Genomic DNA, 19,637 nt, shown 5'->3' with positions numbered 1-19,637 from the left:
ATATAGCTTTTTGTGTCAAACATTGATATTATTATCTGCTATATTCAAGAGTTATGTTGTATCTCACACTGTTGTATGTACCCGAAGGGTCCTGATGGAGATACCGGAAAACCTGGCTCTGCGGGACTTCCTGGATTACCTGGAGCCGATGTAAGGAATCACATTAAAATCTTATGGATTCTCTCAATAACATGTTAAAACTGACACAGTCTTATATGGGAAAACGAACCTCAGTGTCAAAGAGTTCAGTCGATGGTGGGCGGCACTCTTAGATGGGTCAAAAATGCAGGGAATTTCTCATGCCGGACCGAAGCAAAGACCACAGGAAAGAAGTCTACCTAAAAGACAACAGGGTTTTTGTTTAAGCATGGACACCCGAAGCCTGGACTTAATTAAAGTGGATTCCCTGTGAAAATGGAAGTGGGGGTCAGGAAAACATCCACTCGGATCTGAGACGGAAGGGTTTTCGAAGGTGTTGAGTGACTGACGGGTGTCTTTGTTTAGGCATCAAATGCTGTGTTTAATTGTGTAATCATGTTAATTTTAAGTTCTGCTAATTAATTGTAAGTTATCGATTACTCTTGCGAGGGGTAATAATGTAACATTTCCTCTCTGTGTTGTTCCTCAGGGATTGACAGGCCCTATAGGGGAACCGGGTCTCGATGGCCCTTCAGGACAAAAGGTGAGGGATAATGAGCTTCTCAGGGTTCTGCATCAGTGGAGACCTGAGCTCAGATCGGTGTACTGACTGACCTTGCAGACGGAATTAAAAGTATTTGCACATGACCACTAGTTCCTAATCCTGTCTGTGTGCTCAGTGATCTGTGCGGGCCAGTCAGATTCATCAGTTCCTGTTAAACTCACTGATGTTCAAACGCAGCACTTCATTCGGCCTTGGAAGTTTCTGTGGCTTTATGCGAATTTCAGAACAGTAATTGTGCGGTCATGCACATACAAAACAGTGTTTATGTATGCATGGCTATGGAGAGTCCCCACAAAGATAGCGAACCAGACTGTGTGTGTGTGTGGCCTGGTAAATGTCCCCACAAAGATGGCAATATTGAAGATCCTTGTCTTTGAGGGGACATTTTTTTTGGTCTGCATGAGGAAAACAGCTTATAAATCATACTGTACATGTTTTTTGAACATGTAAAAATGCTAAGGCTTTCTGTGATGGGAAGGTTTATGCTTGGGATTAGTGTAAGGGGATAGAATATACAGTTGGCACTATATAAAAATCCTTATGTCTATGGGAAGTTCCCATAAAACATGGAAACACAACGTGTGTGTGTGTATGTGTTTTAAATTATGTTTAGCCTACAATGAGACTGTGTAATTGTTGTTGTGGAACAGGGAGAACCTGGCAAATCTGGACCCAGAGGAGAGGCGGTAAGTCATTTTTGAACATATCCAAAGCCCCTGCATACCATACAAACACCATTGAGCAGATATGTATAGTTGTAAATATGTAAAGAAATGTGGGAAAATACATAAATACATAATTCAGTTCAAAATGTATACCTTCTTTGTCTTTTTAGGGTTTTGGACCTGATGGACCAATTGTAAGTTGCTTTTGTTTTATATGCTAACCAAAAAAATCAGTGGTTGGAGTGAGGGGTTCTCTAAGGTTTAAATGTAATACTGGTTTGTACAGGGACGACCAGGACCAGGAGGACTTCCGGGCGAGCTGGGAAAAGTTGGACCCCCTGTGAGTAACCTTTTTTTTTTTTTTAACGAAGTAGTGTTTCAAAAACAAAATGGCGGATTTTGTTTTGAATACACTGATCGGTCTCTGGGTTAATTTAAGCAAGCAGCCAATTTAGCTGTGTTTTTCTTTTCTTTTCTTTTCTTTTGATATGCTACTTCGTTGATCTGATTTTAAAAATTACATGAACATGAAATATTACATGTTCTAGACCAGTTTCATGAGATTCACTCATCGACAACTAGAGCCATTGCAAGGAATTAATAGATTTAGAACTTTTGAAAAGTAAGAAATAAACAAATAATTATACACAATGCACCCACATATATTATGTAAACACAAACTTTTATTTTGGATGCGATTAATCGTGATTAACCGTTTGACAGCCCTAATATTATTCATTTATGGTACTGCAGTTCAAATCAAATAAGGGCATGGAGCTGCTGGACACTCTATATATATAAAAACCCTTTGAACTCTAAAAAAAAACATAGGTTTTATTTAGGTATTTATTTCATGGTGAACTGTTACTGTAGTACTTTTCTTAGTTTTAGTATTTTGTAATTTTATTTAAAAAGTGAGCAATCTTATAAATGCATATAAGAGTATTCATACAGCTACACTGTAAAGAATTACATGAATTATATCATATTATAAATCATACGATCCATACTTTAACTTGTTTTAACCAAGTTAAGCAATTTATATATATATATATATATATATATATATATATATATATAAATTGCTTAATATATATATATATATATATATATATATATATATATATAATATAACTATATTATAGTTATACAATATTCTAGTTTCATGTCATTTAAGTACAGTGTATTACAATTCATGAGTTTCTCTATGTATAACAGGGATCAATGGGTGTGAGAGGGCCACAGGGGCCCCGTGGACCAGCCGGACCCCGTGTGAGTATTGCTGTGATTTATCAAGACTAACAGCAATGACCTTTAAACTCAAAACTGGGTCAAAACAACAATCATCTTGGGGGAAAATGACTCATAATGAATGATACTGACTTCAATGTTACACTATCAAAAGTCATTTCAAATTGACATTTAGCAGACACTTTTATCCAAAGGGACTTACGAGAGAGTCATGATCTTTGTAAAAATAGTTCCGGAATATAACAAGAGTTAATTTTTCTCTTTTTACAGTGTACAACTAAAAACATCTGTATGCAATTATAATTGTGAAACAGCAGGGTGACACAACGGCTTTCTTAATCAACTGATCACCCTTTATTTCTTTCAAATTGTGTGAGAGCTTGTAATGAGAATCCCTGGTGTTTACAGGGTGCTGCAGGGATGCTGGGCGGAACAATGGAACTGGTAAGAGGATATCTGCTCCATCAATCAAGCTTTCAACACTGAAATTTGTTGTGATAAGCAATATGTTTTCGTGTAAAGTTCTCAGAGTTGACTATTAGATACGGTTGGACTGAGTGACATAATCTGACTGTAAAGGATCTTTTCGTTTTTTAAGTGCCCCAACGCTTGCTCAGCTGGTACATCTGGTCATCCTGGTTTGCCTGGGATGAAGGTGAGTTTTCTTGTAAAAGGAATTTGTTAATAAGATCAAGACACCTTTTTTTTAAGTTTACACAAATGTATAAATATTTACAATTATTAATATACAGTATATATATATATATATATATATATATATATATATATATATATATATATATATATTTTTTTTTTTTTAAATGAATGTCCATGCTTTTTACTATGAAATAAGTATGTCCTCCTGTCCATTGTTAGGGTCATAAAGGGGTGAAAGGAGAATCCGGAGAGCCTGGTAAACAAGGACACAAGGCAAGAACTTTATATTAGTTACTAAAAGTTTGATATAATTATCCTGACAAAGGAGGAACCAGAACAATCTGGGTTGTGTGTGTGTGTGTGTGTGTGTTTGAGGTCAGCATGTGTCATGAAGTTCTCCAGAGTGAGTCTGAATATAAATTAAGCAATAGGTCTGTTGTAATGAGAAAACATCGTGTTTGAGAATTTTTTTTCTCCCACTGTGACATTTTGGAGATTATTACAGAGCCTCATTTATAATTAAGGTCTCACGCTCGGGCTGCTTTAACGTGGAGGATGTATTTAAATGCTGTCTATTAAAGATCTGTATAGGAATTAAACTCCACTGGCGCATGAAGAATAATGAGGGATTTGAGTGTTGTAAGAATACGTTAGTGTGTGACATTTAATTCACTCTTGCTTGCTGTATGTCCCACGATTCTTGGCTCAGAATCAGTATATTTACACATCATTTACCTCAATCAAAACTTTGCAGTTCATTTTTAAATATTACATTAAAGCAAGAATGATCTATCTATCTATCCATCTATCCATCTATCTATCTATCCATCTATCCATCTATCCATCCATCTATCCATCTATCCATCTATCTATCTATCTATCTATTTATCTATCTATCTATCTATCTATCTATCTATCTATCTATCTATCTATCTATCTATCTATCTATCTATCTATCTATCTATCTATCTATCTATCTATCTATCTATCTATCTATCTATCTATCTATCTATCTATCTATCTATCTATCTATCTATCTATCTATCTATCTATCTATCTATCTATCTATCTATCTATCTATCTATCTATCTCTGCCTGTCTATCTGTCTGTCTGTCTGTCTGTCGTTTTTAAGAAATTGTTTAGGACCTCAGTTTGTAAAATAGATTTCTTTCTCTTTTTAGGGTGAAGAGGGAGATCAGGGGGCAGTTGGAGAGGTCGGCGCTCAAGGCCCAACTGTACGTCCATTTCCTGTTTATTTGAGCAATCTACACTCAATTAAAAAATCAATCTAGTGGCTGTATCTTGATCTAGTTTCTTAAAGCTTTGTTTCAATGACATGATCTCAGGGGCCACAGGGAATTCGAGGTGCCACTGGTATGATTGGCTCCAAAGGAGAAATGGTAAGATTTCAATAGAGGTGAGAAGTTGAAGCATAAAAATATTTTGCCTGTTCTTTTTTAAATATCCATTTGCCTTTAGTTTGTTACAGTGTGGTAAAACCATAATGTGCAACTACTTGCAAACTAGTGCTAAAGGGCCCCATCTTGCACCCGGCGCAAATGACTTTATACACTGACGCATTTATCATTCCTATTTTGCACCCGCGCAAAGCGGGCTTTTCCCTCCATAGACGCACATCGGTAAACTAGGAAATAAACTTGCGCTCCCTGCAAGTTCAGGATTCCCTGCAAGAACAGGAATCTGTGGCGGGTCGGCGCAAAAACGAGGCGTGTTTCAGTGCAAACAATCCCTGGTGCATTTTGCAGTTCCAGAAAACAATTGCGCCAATGTCCCAGAAAAAACCTAGTCTAAAGTCGGTGGCGTTGCACAATACATTCATATGCTATTTTAAACGCGCATGCTTGGCCATAATACAGAGTGTGAACAATGCGCATACACTGTAGATGATTCTCTTATCAACACAGATGCATTTTACTTTTTGCAAAATATACAGTACATTATTATAAGGAAAAATATTCAAACATGAGGGAAATCATTGTTGTGTCCATGACGATGGGAAAAATAGGCATGAAGCTTACACATTTACCAAGTTTAACCGAAGCTAATTTGGGTGAGTTTGTCCCACCCCCAATGTCCCTTCTCTTTCTTTTACGGCCCTGATGAGAACATCGATCTTCTCGGCTGTGAACCGATTGAAGCGTGCCTGGTAAATGCGCCGTTATAATAGAATAGCGCCATGGAACAAGCACATCTCGTTCATCATGCTCTTAAAGGGAATGTGATATAACGCTCTTATTGGTTTGTTTCTGTTACGCCCAAACCACACCTATGAATAATGAAGCTACTTCAGACCAACCCCTTTTAAACTTGCGTCGGGCGCAAGAGTCATTTATCCCGCCAGTAAAATAGCAACAGCGCCCAAGACCAAACAAAGTTAATTGCGCTTCGTGCTTGATACTTGCGCTTCAGATCGTTAAAATAGGGCCCTATATATTCATGGTATCAGATGGTAATACCATGAGAAAATGTGTCAGTACGGTACACTTAAAAACAGACATTTGTGGGTTATTTGGTTTTAACAGGGGAGGAACATTCTCATTCTATAGATGAAGCATTTGATGGGGACAAATATGTACAGTACACCTCAGCATACACGATAAGAAATCAATATTGTTGTTCATTTTCAGTACATGATGAGAAATATTAAGTAAAAGCCATACAACTCATTTTTATATCTTATGGGATTACTGTTTGGAGACTATTTTTCTTTTTACAACTATATGGCATTAGATGGTATGTAGCACTACAACCGACATAAAAAGCTGAAAATGAAGAAAATAAGAACATTATATAAATAAATGAACAAATAAATAAAACAATGTTATTTTTTTACAGGGCCCTCGAGGTGTTGATGGTGACCCGGGCCCTCAGGGGGTTTCAGGGGCGACGGTAAGTTCTGTAACTTCCTCTACCTTATTCAAACGAAACCAATCTAATCTAAAGCTGTAAACAATCATGAAACGGAAAGTTTTACCTCACATTCACAGTTGAAAGCTTTGAAGATGGGCATGACTTGAAATTGATGTCCTGAGCCTTGGGTGTAAATAAACAAATCAATGTTAGCAGACATCTGAGAGGTATGTCTCTTTTTATCCAGGGGGATCGAGGCCAAAGAGGAGGAATGGGAGAAGCTGGCCCTAAAGGAGAACAGGTAACCATCATTACAACAGAGGTATTTGTTAATTAAATCAACCTTTGAGAAGTTTTACATGATAAGTAGGCTATAGCCAAGGATCCTTGTTAGTCCTGGAACAACGTTCAAACAACCAAATGATGTTGGTCCAGGAACATGCCTTATTTGGCTATATTCTGTCATGCTAAGGGCAATACATAATGATTTTAATGAAACAATCTCTTTCTGCAGGGACCTCAAGGGCCAAGAGGCAACACTGGTCTTCCAGGGTCAAAGGGAGATAGTGTACGTAGTTTAACATATACATAAACTTTCACATTTAATTAAAATATTGGTTGTACTATCTTACAGTGATGGTATCAGGTGGTAATAACATGAGAAACTTTGACAGTGTGGTACTTTTTTGGTACTTAATGTGGACAAAATGATTTGCCTAAAGATTATTCTATACATCCAAACTTTACATCTTTTTCCAGGGTTTGCCAGGAGTGGATGGACGTGAGGGAATTCCTGGCATGCCAGGTGCCAAGGTATACAGCCTTGTCTTAGTCAACCGTGGCAATGTAAAAAGTGTGATAGTTGTAATAATGGAGATGTGGTTCTTTTATAGGGCAACGTCGGAAAAGCTGGAAGCCCCGGAGAAGTTGGCCTTCAAGGACTCCCTGTAAGTTTAAATGTAAAAAATAAAGGATTAAATATATGAACTGCAATGACTGTGAAGGTCAATAGTTATTTTGCCAGAGGTAAGTTCACATACAATATGCTATATTTGTGTCATTTAATATATTTAATTATTCCAGGTTTGCGTAAGGTTTTTAATAATTTTGAGGAATACTGAATCTGTTTTTTTTGCAAGCGAGATGAGTAAATGCATGCTTATTTAAACAAGTAACTTTGTTGTAAATTTAAAAGTAATGTGTTACATTACTAGTTAGTAAAAGTAATCTGATTACTTAACTTGCGTTACTTGTAGGAATGGCAACAACACAGTCTTTAAATCATTCAAACAGATAACTCAGGAGATAACGACGTATTGACAATAATGGATAAATGTACTAGGGAAACTCAGGGCTTAAATACTAGGGAAAAAACTAAGTGAACTAGATGAAAACAGGTAAACAGAATCTAATAATCTGAATAACCATGTAATCAAGGGAAGGGACTATATGAACAGGCAAACGGGAAGTGAGCAAAACAGAGGGAAAACTAGTACAGATGTTTACATTATTACATAAAGATTATATGATAGCGTTCATTTTAATTTTCTATTTAAAGGATTCTGGAAAAAAAGTATAACAGTTTCCACACTGTTAGCTCGGACAAGTTGAATCTACTTAAAAAATGTGAGCAAACTGGTTGCCCTAAAATAATTAAGTAATGGTAAATTAATAAAGTTTTAAAGTTAATTTAAAATAAAGTTAATTTAACTTCAAATGTTTTGTAATATAAATTACTTTGCAGTTATTACATATAGTATATTCAAGTTCAATGTATTAACCCATATACTTAAAAAATGTGAGAAAACTGGTTGCCCTAAAATAATTAAGTAATGGTAACTTAAATTTAAGTTAATTTAACTTAAAAAAAAATTGCAATATAAATTACTTTGCAGTTATTACACATAGTATATCTAAGTTCAATGTTCAATGTTCAATGCACTAGCCCGTATACTTAAAAAAAACTGGAGCAAACTGGTTGCCCTAAAACAATTAAGTAATGGTAACTTAAATTTAAGTTAATTTAACTTCAAATGTTTTGTAATATAAATTACTTTTCAGTTATTACACATATATATTTAAGTTCAATGTACTAGCCCGTATACTTAAAAAAATGTGAGCAAACTTGTTGCCCTAAAACAATTAAGAAATGGCAACTTATGTAATTTAAGTTAAGTTAAATTCAAATGTTTTGTGATATAAATTACTTTGCAGTTATTACACATATATATTTAAGTTCAATGTACTAGCCCGTATACTTAAAAAAAATGTGAGAAAACTGGTTGCCCTAAAATAATTAAGTAATGGTAACTTAAGTTAATTTAACTTCAAATGTTTTGTAATATAAATCACTTTGCAGTTATTACACATAGTATATTTAAGTTCAATGTTCTAGTATGCTTAAAAATTGGAGTAAACTGGTTGCCCTAAAAAAAATTAAGTAATGTGTACTTGATAACTTGAGTAAAATTATTTATTTATTTATTTTATTTTTAAAAACAAGTAAACCACATTATTACATTTTCCCCTCTTTTTTTATTTTAAATTTCAGTTGAAATCTTTTCATTTTAAAATGCAAAACACAGGGAAGAAACATCATTTTAACATCACAGGTATAGGAGGTTACTAACTTTTGTAATAAGAGTGTCTACTCAGAAACAAGTAGAGCTAATAACCCTTAATGAAATACTTAAAGAGGCAAAATGTGTGAACAATCCTCCTGAGAAATGTTTTCCCATAAAACAACTGTATATGGATATAACATTAAAACTACAGTTTACATTCATTTACATTCTTTCAAAAACAAAAGTTACGAACTTCACTTGAACAACACATTTACAAAATTAGGGAGCTCAACTGATAATAATAGAACATTTTTCTTGAATAGCAAATCAGCAGTAAATTGAAAATTACCAACACAAGAATAATTACATTTTAAAATATATTCAAATAGAAAAGTTATATTAAATTAAAACACTATTTTACAATATTACTGTATTTTGATCACATAAATGTAGCCTTGGTTAGCATTAAATACGTCTTTTCAAAAAAAAAAAAAAAAAGGTAAACATCTTACAGACACCAAATTTTTAAATGGTAGGTATCCTAGCTTTTTTATAGATGCAGAACAAGAAGTCTCTTTTAATCGACCCTTTTCAGACATGCATTACTGAATTCTTACAACATCTTCAACCTGTCTTCTTTATAGCTATAAAGTTCATAGCTCACCATAGCAGAGGATAAAAGTCAATCATTTATTTCAATTTCAAATTTGTGCATGTCGTGTCTGCCTCCATTTCATGGCGGGGCAAGATTATAAAACCCTTCTGACTTTATCCAGCATGATGTCAGCTCTTCATGACTAATTCACATCATCATTAATTTTGAGATGGTTCGAAGACCCCTTGAGTTTTACTTTGATCTTACAGAACAAAGGGAAGGCATTTCAGTACATTCTCCAGGAGATGTAGGTTTAAAGCAACTGCTTTTTGATATTTAGACATTCTCTTCCATGTCTGCAGGGTTTACCAGGAATCCCAGGGCCAAAAGGTGGAGGAGGAGAGAAGGTGAGAGATGTTGCTGACTTTGTCTGTGTTCAGTGTAAATTCATCACGTTTTTTTTTTAACACACTGAACTGACAAAAGCTTTTATCTGGACAATGAAGAAGTCTCACTTCAGCTATTGCATATGCAGCTAATGGTTTATGTTATTTTCTTATGTTAAAAATATCTCAGTTTAATATGCAGAGACACATTTAAGGCTTTTTAGGTTCATTTTGTTATTACTTGTGATTTGGAATTGTGATAATTCTGTGTGACACAAATGCATTGATCTTAAATGTTCAGCCATTTTAAGCGCTACAAATGAATCACAACATTTACTCGCAACAGTATGAAAATTGGATATTCATTTTAAGATTGACTAAAGATTAAATTAATCTTTTTTTAAATGGTATTCAATTTTTGATGTTTTCACAGATAAGTTCATTTTGATGATGATAACGGTAAAATGTAAAAATTGGGAAAATGAGCTTGCACAGTTAAAGGGATACTTTGGGATTTAGCATAAAGCTTTGTATTAGTGAAAAAACCTGTAGTATTTTCAAATTACCGTGCTTTCCACCCTCATATCCCCCTGAGACGAGAGATTTATGTTTTTGTTTTTGTCTGAAGAAAATCCTCAAATGACACAAAAATTGTCATTTTGCGTTATCCAGCCCATTCTCACCCCCAAGGTGTCACTTAACTGACGCCTTGGGAAGCATTTGGACATGCTTGAATATCTGACGCTTTAGGCGCCCTTTAGCGTCAGGTAGATGACGCCCTAGGATCGCGTGTACCCTACCCCCACCCCACACCTAAACCTAACCGCGTCCTTTAACTGACGCTTTCCTTTAGCGTCAGTTAGATGACGCCGTAGGATCGCGTCATGTAAGTGACGCTAAAGGGCGCCTAAAACGTCAAATATTGAAGCATGGTCAAAGGTGACGCCTTGGGGTGAGAATGCGTTGCGTTATCGGAGGATTTTTTTGCCAGAGGCTAAAGCCTACAGTCAGTAGTAGTGTCTGTCCTGCATGTTTTCAACCCGCCCATAGAGGGTGGGATCTCACTCACAGAAGGAACACATAGAGTCGGCCATCTTTTTTTGAAAGCTAAGCTAGCAGGCTCTTGTTCTGTGGAGAAAGCTGAGTAGTAGGGGTTACCATCCTATTTTTCATGGACATGTCCGGCCGTCGATGTCAGCTTGGGATACAGCTTTTGCTTTCTGCAGTCGCCATTCATTGTTTACACGCACACCTTTTGTTTCAATCTAACTGAATTCATTCCGATTTGTGAATCTGAATGTAGTGTTTACATGAACGCTAAACAAGTGATCGGTTGATGTGCGTTTTAACATTGCTAAGAAAATTCCCTCTCCTCCGTGAGAGATACGAGACCGGTGCATCCCACAGGTGTCGCTGATCCGTAATCACGGTAATCATGGGCGATCTCGAAACACATTTTTGGGCAGACTCATCACAGAGACTCACTAGTAGCCTAGACTTGTTGTTTAACTACTGTGCTCTGTTACCGGTAGGCGTGGCCAGTGAAGCAAGTGCATTCTGGGAGTTGTTGTCTTTCATCCACATAATCCAAAAATACATTTTCTGGCTTTTCTCAGTCTAGAAAGCTCCCCAATTCAAAAATAATTTCACATTTCTTCAACATAATTGACCGATTTTAAATACACAATCATCTTTGCTGAGGTGAAGTATCCCTTTAAATATCTAATATGAGCACTTACATACATACATACATATTTATATATATTTTATCTCCAATAACCCCATATAATACCAATATTTTGAACATTCCCAGTTGATTTTTCCTAAATAGTCTGACAAGGTGGCTCAGCATTGCTCCGCTGATTGATTGATTGATTGATTGATTGATTGATTGATTTTAGTGGCCCGACGCAGACACATTGGTTTAAAATTTTTGAAATTCCATTTACAGCCATGGTGAAATTACACACTTAAGCTACTATGTCATGTACAGTAAATGACATAAATGATTACAGGGTAATTCTGGACAACCAGGCCTCCTTGGGACTATGGGATCTGCAGGCAAACAGGTAAGTTTAATAGTAAACCGTCCAATAGCTCCGCCATTAGGAATAGATGATCTGACAATAAATGTCTCTGTTCAGGGTGAGCGAGGAGAACAAGGAGAACTTGGACCCATCGGGCCTATTGGACAGCCGGTGAGTACCCATTGCAGCATTACTAATGGCCAATGCACAGGCTGGATGTGTCTATATTATCTCACTAAGGTAAATATTGCAGATAATGAGAGTGTATTTGTGTTTAGGGAGACAGAGGGGAGCCGGGGCCACTTGGACCAATGGGAAAACCAGGAGCCAGAGTAAGTGTATAATCTGTATAATGACATGGTTGTGATATCAAAGCAAGCATCTGCCATACTTTACTTTCATCATACAAATTACTCGGTAAAAACCTGCAAGTAGAGAGATGGCTGTCCTGAGGTCACCTTTGTTGCTCAGATTTCATGGCTCAGCAAACATGTTCAAGTATGAGCCCTGTCTCACATGTTTCTCCTAAAAAAGAAATAAGAATGAAACACAAATTAAAACAAATGTTGACACAGTTAAGGCCTATTCACACCAAGAACAACAACTATAAAAATGACTATAACAAAAACTATATTAGCATCCACACCAACGCATTCTATTGCTCTGTTTATTCTAAGTACATCTTGTCATCTGCCGCTTTACATGCTCGAGCTCTGATGAGAAATATGGGTTCTGATCATTCCTCAGCTGGAAAAAAAATAATTCTTAAAGTGATTCCAACAAAAATTTTCTCTCTGTGGACTCTGCTATTCTTTTATATTTAGAATGATTTTTAGAACTATATATTTATTGTTATGGTTATATATCGTTCTTAGTGTGAATGGACCTTTAGAGCAAATGAATGTACTGTATAGCTCAGATTATTTTTCTCCTGGAAATTTTAAAGAGACATGTTCATATTGAAGATTGCAGGTATATGAGATTATTAGGGATTTTTATTTATTTTTTAAGCAGGAAACTTCAGAGGTTTCAGATGTCTTGATTTGTTCTCCATTTAAACCAATTGCTGTCTACACTACAAAAATAAATGATCTTAAAGGTGCATTTTGTAACATTTGGCGCTCTAGTGGTTAATAAAAAAATGACATCCGTCTTGCAGAAGAACATTATAGTCAGAGCTACTTCTCTCTGTTTAACCCTTTCACGCGTACGATCACACCGGTGTGATCAGTCTTGGCTGGTCCCTGGAGCGTACGATCACACCGGTGTGATTAGAACGTTCAGTGCACACGTCAGCAACTGCTAAATTCAAACTTGCTCTCTCGCGTTGGCTGGCGCTCAGCCAGAGACAGACGCACTCAGTGCTGTCATATATCACAACTATTGAGTGTTTTCAACCACATAATGTTTATTTTAGGTTTCAGACATTTAAATACACATATGTACTAGCAAAACAACGATTTTGAGTTTGTAAAATACACACAGATGTCTATGGAAGCGGCAATAATAATCCTTTCAATTATAATAAGACGACACATTTTATTCATATCAGATACACATTGTGTAAGTAGCTTAACATTTGATCCTATTCTTCTCCCAGTTCACCAGCCACTTACTATCATGTATTTCGTGAGAAGTGGATGAATTGACGTTATAAATCCAACAGATCCGATTCTCTGAACTGAAAACGAAACTAAAATGGTGCCGCCCGTTGTGCATACAGCTCAACTAACGCGATCGTTATAAAGATGTCTAAACAACAAAACCCATCCACTTGCACATATTTGACAATCGGAATATCAGTGTTTCATGATATAGCTAATACATTTTTGAATATTTTTAATAAAAAAGGAAAAATGACATAAAAGCAGATCATCATTCATTCCGCGCTCTGTTCTGGTTGTGCTGTGTCACGTGACAAGCAATGACGCGTCACCATGGAAACATTAAAGTGGCAAGTTCTAAATAACGGTCGCCTTGAAAAACTCACGCTGGGGGGTCAGTTAGAATATTTTAAACTTACGTGTGAAAGGGTTAAGTATGTGATGAGTATTTGTTGAGTTGATTTGAATTCGTAAAAATGTTACCACCAACTGGCGACCGTTTCATATACTCGCAAACGCTGATTTTTTTTCTCATTTGGCACTTGGCGAGTGTTCATTTTTGACCAGTGTAAAAACCTATTATAGGCCTACCATAGTAACCCAGGATAAGAAAAATAAAATTGCTTTGGAATATTGGTTCATGATGTAGGCCTACTGAGTCATTATGTAAATTTTTAACAAAATAAGTTACATAATGAAGGCTACTTTAATCATTATGATTTGCCTTTTCCCCCCAATAAACAAGCGATTTTTTTATTTAAATCTAACTTTTTCATAGTTTTACATCATTGGAAAATCGTTGTTTATTTTATTTAAGCATAAAATATACTACATTTGACTAGATTTACGTTTTAAAAAAAGAAAAAGAAAAAAAAAACTCTAGGTTTTGCTTGTCAAGTGAATGCATCTTGTTTTAAGGTTGTTTAGATATTTAGTTACAGGGAAATAAGACAAACATAGTGATTAAAATAAAAGGATTTTGTGCAGTGTGGAACTGCTAACTTTAAAGAGATCTCATTTATTATTATTATTATTATTATTATTATTTTTCTATGAGCTGCCAGCAATCCGAAAGTTCAAAACAAGTCATAGGCAGCACCACGTTTAAATTATTCCATTATCCCAGTGTTCAAAGAAAAAGCAAGTCGTTTTGACATCCACTAAGCTCAACTGCTTTTACTTATTTAGACGGTTTGGTGCATGGTGAATTCAAAAAACTTTTCACTAATAGTCTTTTAGGGGAATTCGTGACTTTATATTATGCTAATGTGAGGGTCAAACCAAGGCAAATATTCATAGTTCTGAAAAGCAGACACGGTGCTGGTAAGAAGGGAAACATCATGCTGTGCCTTGTAGAAGAGAATGGAGTCAGCGGCTTCTCTTTTGAATTGGACCTCATCACACTGTTTCCTCACTACAGAGTAAACAGTCAAAAGAATGTCCCACAGCAGTGTCTCTCAAAGAGCTCTCTGTTCCCCTGCCATTCCCATGAGCACACACTTACTGTATCTACACACACACACACTCAATGTTTAAACATGAATGTGTTATGTGACTAAATTCCAACATTTTTAGGAATATTATTATTTGATTCTTTAAAAACTTTGAAATGCAGTACAGCCATGTATTCAGGATTTACATTTGTATATTCAGATTTATGTGTATTATTATTATTCTGAATACTTAGTTGTTTCTGGTTATATGTTATCTTTATCTTTTACAGTAGTGCCCAAAAGTAATGTAAGTGTCAGAGTTATGGTAAACAACTTGCACAAAGTATTCTTTAAATAGTATGTAATAACACTCATATCTGTTGCGCAATTGTCGATGACTTCTCTTATAAATAGCATTAAATAGAATGTAGTATATAGCATTTTTTTTGGTGTAAACTCTAAAAATACATCAATAAAGAACTAATAAGAGTGAAACCTCTCTTCCATTGACATCCATTAAAAAATAGCCTCTGGTCTCCTTCCCTGCGTACCCAAGGCTATCTCACTACCAATTCGTACAAATTTGTTCGAGTGAGTAAAAGGTGGCGAGAAAGGTCGTATGAAATGTCTAAACCCCAGTGATGGGTAGGTTTAGGAGTGGAGGTCAAGTGTAGGTCATTCGTACAGATTTATACGAATTGGGCAACTCGTAAAACGTGCGATTAAGCAAAAAACATACAAATTCGTACGAGTAGGTAAAAGGTAGCGAGTGAGGTCATATGATTTGTCTAAACCCCAGTGATGGGTAGGTTTAGGGGTGGGGTCAGGTGTAGGTCATTCGTACGGATTTATACGAATTAGGCAACTCGTAAAACGTGCTATTAAGCAAAAAACATACAAATTCGTACGAGTAGGTAAAAGGTGGCGAGTAAGGTCGTACGATTTGTCTAAACCCCAGTGATGGGTATGTTTAGGGGTGGGGTCAGGTGTAGGTCATTCGTACGGATTTATACGAATTGGGCAACTCGTAAAACGTGCGATTAAGCAAAAAACATACAAATTCGTACGAGTAGGTAAAAGGTGGCGAGTGAGGTCGTAGGATTTGTCTAAACCCCAGTGATGGATATGTTTAGGGGTGGGGTCAGGTGTAGGTCATTCGTACAGATTATACGAATTGGGCAACTCGTAAAACGTGCGATTAAGCAAAAAACATACAAATTCGTACGAGTAGGTAAAAGGTGGCGAGTGAGGTCGTACGATTTGTCTAAACCCCAGTGATTTTTACGTTTAGAGGTGGGGTCAGGTGTAGGTCATTCATACAGATTTATACGAATTGGGCAACTCGTAAAACGTGCATTTAAGCAAAAAACATACAAATTCTTAAGAGTAGGTAAAAGGTGGCGAGTGAGGTCGTAGGATTTGTCTAAACCCCAGTGATGGGTATGTTTAGGGGTGGGGTCAGGTGTAGGTCATTCGTACGGATTTATACGAATTGGGCAACTCGTAAAACGTGCATTTAAGCAAAAAACATACAAATTCTTAAGAGTAGGTAAAAGGTGGCGAGTGAGGTCGTACGATTTGTCTAAACCCCAGTGATGGGTACGTTTAGGGGTGGAGTCAGGTGTAGGTCATTCGTACGGATTTATACGAATTGGGCAACTCGTAAAACGTGCGATTAAGCAAAAAACATACAAATTCGTACGAGTAGGTAAGGTGGCGAGTGAGGTCATATGATTTGTCTAAACCCCAGTGATGGGTAGGTTTAGGGGTGGGGTCAGGTGTAGGTCATTCGTACGGATTTATACGAATTAGGCAACTCGTAAAACGTGCTATTAAGCAAAAAACATACAAATTCGTACGAGTAGGTAAAAGGTGGCGAGTAAGGTCGTACGATTTGTCTAAACCCCAGTGATGGGTATGTTTAGGGGTGGGGTCAGGTGTAGGTCATTCGTACGGATTTATACGAATTAGGCAACTCGTAAAACGTGCTATTAAGCAAAAAACATACAAATTCGTACGAGTAGGTAAAAGGTGGCGAGTAAGGTCGTACGATTTGTCTAAACCCCAGTGATGGATACGTTTAGGGGTGGGGTCAGGTGTAGGTCATTCGTACGGATTAATACGAATTGGGCAACTCGTAAAACGTGCGATTAAGCAAAAAACATACAAATTCGTACGAGTAGGTAAAAGGTGGCGAGTGAGGTCGTAGGATTTGTCTAAACCCCAGTGATGGATATGTTTAGGGGTGGGGTCAGGTGTAGGTCATTCGTACAGATTATACGAATTGGGCAACTCGTAAAACGTGCGATTAAGCAAAAAACATACAAATTCGTACGAGTAGGTAAAAGGTGGCGAGTGAGGTCGTACGATTTGTCTAAACCCCAGTGATTTTTACGTTTAGAGGTGGGGTCAGGTGTAGGTCATTCATACAGATTTATACGAATTGGGCAACTCGTAAAACGTGCATTTAAGCAAAAAACATACAAATTCTTAAGAGTAGGTAAAAGGTGGCGAGTGAGGTCGTAGGATTTGTCTAAACCCCAGTGATGGGTATGTTTAGGGGTGGGGTCAGGTGTAGGTCATTCGTACGGATTTATACGAATTGGGCAACTCGTAAAACGTGCATTTAAGCAAAAAACATACAAATTCTTAAGAGTAGGTAAAAGGTGGCGAGTGAGGTCGTACGATTTGTCTAAACCCCAGTGATGGGTACGTTTAGGGGTGGGGTCAGGTGTAGGTCATTCGTACGGATTTATACGAATTGGGCAACTCGTAAAACGTGCGATTAAGCAAAAAACATACAAATTCGTACGAGTAGGTTAAAGGTGGTGAGTGAGGTCGTACGATTTGTCTAAACCCCAGTGATGGGTAGGTTTAGGGGTGGGGTCAGGTGTAGGTCATTCGTACGGTTTTAAACGAATTTGGCAACTCGTAAAACGTGCGATTAAGCAAAAAACATACAAATTCGTACGAGTAGGTAAAAGGTGGCGAGTGAGGTCGTACGATTTGTCTAAACCCCAGTGATGGATATGTTTAGGGGTGGGGTCAGGTGTAGGTCATTTATACGGATTTATACGAATTGGGCAACTCGTAAAACGTGCGATTAAGCAAAAAACATACAAATTCGTACGAGTAGGTAAGGTGGCGAGTGAGGTCGTACGATTTGTCTAAACCCCAGTGATTTTTACGTTTAGAGGTGGGGTCAGGTGTACGTCCTTCATACAGATTTATACGAATTGGGCAACTCGTAAAACGTGCAATTAAGCAAAAAACATACAAATTCTTAAGAGTAGGTAAAAGGTGGCGAGTGAGGTCGTACGATTTGTCTAAACCCCAGTGATGGGTACGTTTAGGGGTGGGGTCAGGTGTAGGTCATTCGTACGGATTTATACGAATGGGGCAACTCATAAAACGTGCGATTAAGCAAAAAACATACAAATTCGTACGAGTAGGTAAGGTGGCGAGTGAGGTCGTACGATTTGTCTAAACCCCAGTGATGGGTATGTTTAGGGGTGGGGTCAGGTGTAGGTCATTCGTACGGATTTATACGAATTGGGCAACTCGTAAAACATGTGCGATTATGCAAAAATCATACGAATTTGTACGAGTAAGTAAAAGGTGGCGAGTGAGGTCGCATGATTTGTCTAAACCCCAGTGATGAGTAGGTTTAGGTCATTTGTAGGGATTTATATGAATTGAGCAACTCGTAAAATATGTGCAATTATGCAAAAATCGTACGAATTTGTACGAGTGAGGTCATAGAAATTAGCCACCTTGTAAAATACGTACGAATTGCCATGAGGGAAGGATGCAACTTAACTTGGTTATGGTATTTATCTGACAAAATTATTTGGCAAAAGACAAAAAGAAGCAAACTATAGCTATAGGTTTTATTTTACTATATCAAACAAGGAAAATGAATAGAAAAACAAAAAGCTCACATGAAAAGACATGCATTAACTACAACATACCAGTAATCAGTTGTTAACATTTAGTTTGGTTCTCTCTTGTTTTTTTTTTTTTGCATATTTATAATTTCTTTGTATGAGAGCCTGACAAAAAGTTTCATTGCATTGTAACAAATATAACAATTGACCACCACAACTATATAATTTTTTAACTTTTAATTTTGAATAAAGGCCGGACATCATTTTATGTTGTTGCTACTACAGTATTTTGGAAATGTTATTTCTTCATTGATTGTTTGATTCATTTATTACATTAAAATGTACTGAAACTCTGTGGATATATTTAGCTAAACTGTCATACAGACATTCAATTTCCAAAACTGTTCAACCCAAACAGTGAAGGAAAATCGTTCACAGAGCAAAATTATCAGCATTTGCCACTGTGTCCTGCTCTCACATTTTATCAGATTGCTCTTTTTTGTGTGTTTTTGTGGGCATGAATGCACTATGTGATTCTGAATTCTTTTCTCTTTGTTGACAAAGGTTTTAAACATTTCCCATCTGTTTGGAAATCCTGCAGCGAGATTGGAGTGAAATATAAACACATGAACCAGAATTTCATGTAAATGCCAGACTCTGACTGGAAGTCATCTTTACCGTTCATTGATTGTCGTTTCAGGGTCCGAAAGGTGACTTAGGCTTGCCTGGACTTCCCGGACCGCCGGGCTTGCCAGGAATAAAAGGAGATAGGGTGAGTGCCTACCACATTTTCACTGAACATCCAACAGATTTTTTTTTTATAATCTCAAAATGATCTCTTTAAATAGCTTTTTCATTATGATTTTGCTCCTTGATGAACTGATATGTGTTGCAGTCAGGCAGTTTTAAGTGATTTTTTTCATCTTTTTGTATGCAACATGCATCAGATTATCAGACAGTGAACCTGAGGCTCAAACTACACAATTCGTAGGT

The 19,637-nt window shown here is 36.7% G+C and overlaps 1 protein-coding gene and 1 long non-coding RNA gene across 2 annotated transcripts in view; one reads left to right on the top strand and one right to left on the bottom strand.

Moving 5' to 3' along the window:
- col9a1b (collagen, type IX, alpha 1b) overlaps positions 1–19,637 on the top strand; it is a 37,692-nt gene that overhangs the window by 777 nt on the left and 17,278 nt on the right. Inside the window, exons 4-24 of the mRNA XM_039651718.2 lie at positions 88–150; positions 629–682; positions 1,354–1,389; positions 1,539–1,562; positions 1,655–1,708; positions 2,587–2,640; positions 3,028–3,063; positions 3,218–3,274; positions 3,496–3,549; positions 4,459–4,512; positions 4,624–4,677; positions 6,134–6,187; positions 6,396–6,449; positions 6,663–6,716; positions 6,908–6,961; positions 7,042–7,095; positions 9,670–9,714; positions 11,709–11,762; positions 11,838–11,891; positions 11,999–12,052; positions 19,345–19,416. Of these exons, the coding sequence (XP_039507652.2) occupies positions 88–150; positions 629–682; positions 1,354–1,389; positions 1,539–1,562; positions 1,655–1,708; positions 2,587–2,640; positions 3,028–3,063; positions 3,218–3,274; positions 3,496–3,549; positions 4,459–4,512; positions 4,624–4,677; positions 6,134–6,187; positions 6,396–6,449; positions 6,663–6,716; positions 6,908–6,961; positions 7,042–7,095; positions 9,670–9,714; positions 11,709–11,762; positions 11,838–11,891; positions 11,999–12,052; positions 19,345–19,416 (1,089 nt within the window). The remainder of the gene's footprint in view (positions 1–87; positions 151–628; positions 683–1,353; positions 1,390–1,538; positions 1,563–1,654; positions 1,709–2,586; positions 2,641–3,027; positions 3,064–3,217; positions 3,275–3,495; positions 3,550–4,458; positions 4,513–4,623; positions 4,678–6,133; positions 6,188–6,395; positions 6,450–6,662; positions 6,717–6,907; positions 6,962–7,041; positions 7,096–9,669; positions 9,715–11,708; positions 11,763–11,837; positions 11,892–11,998; positions 12,053–19,344; positions 19,417–19,637) is intronic.
- On the bottom strand, positions 3–19,391 carry LOC148977180 (uncharacterized). The gene is made up of 5 exons (XR_016145568.1): positions 19,323–19,391; positions 12,146–12,245; positions 6,273–6,435; positions 230–338; positions 3–139 (listed from the first exon to the last, which is right to left on the bottom strand). It is a non-coding gene; the product is annotated as an uncharacterized LOC148977180 (long non-coding RNA).

The sequence above is a fragment of the Pimephales promelas genome, chromosome 11, assembly GCF_988280905.1.
Source record: "Pimephales promelas chromosome 11, fPimPro1.hap1.1, whole genome shotgun sequence".
Taxonomy (NCBI): Eukaryota; Metazoa; Chordata; class Actinopteri; order Cypriniformes; family Leuciscidae; genus Pimephales; species Pimephales promelas.
The sequence above is the reverse complement of the archived record's forward strand: the minus strand, read 5'-3'. Positions and strand labels throughout refer to the sequence as shown.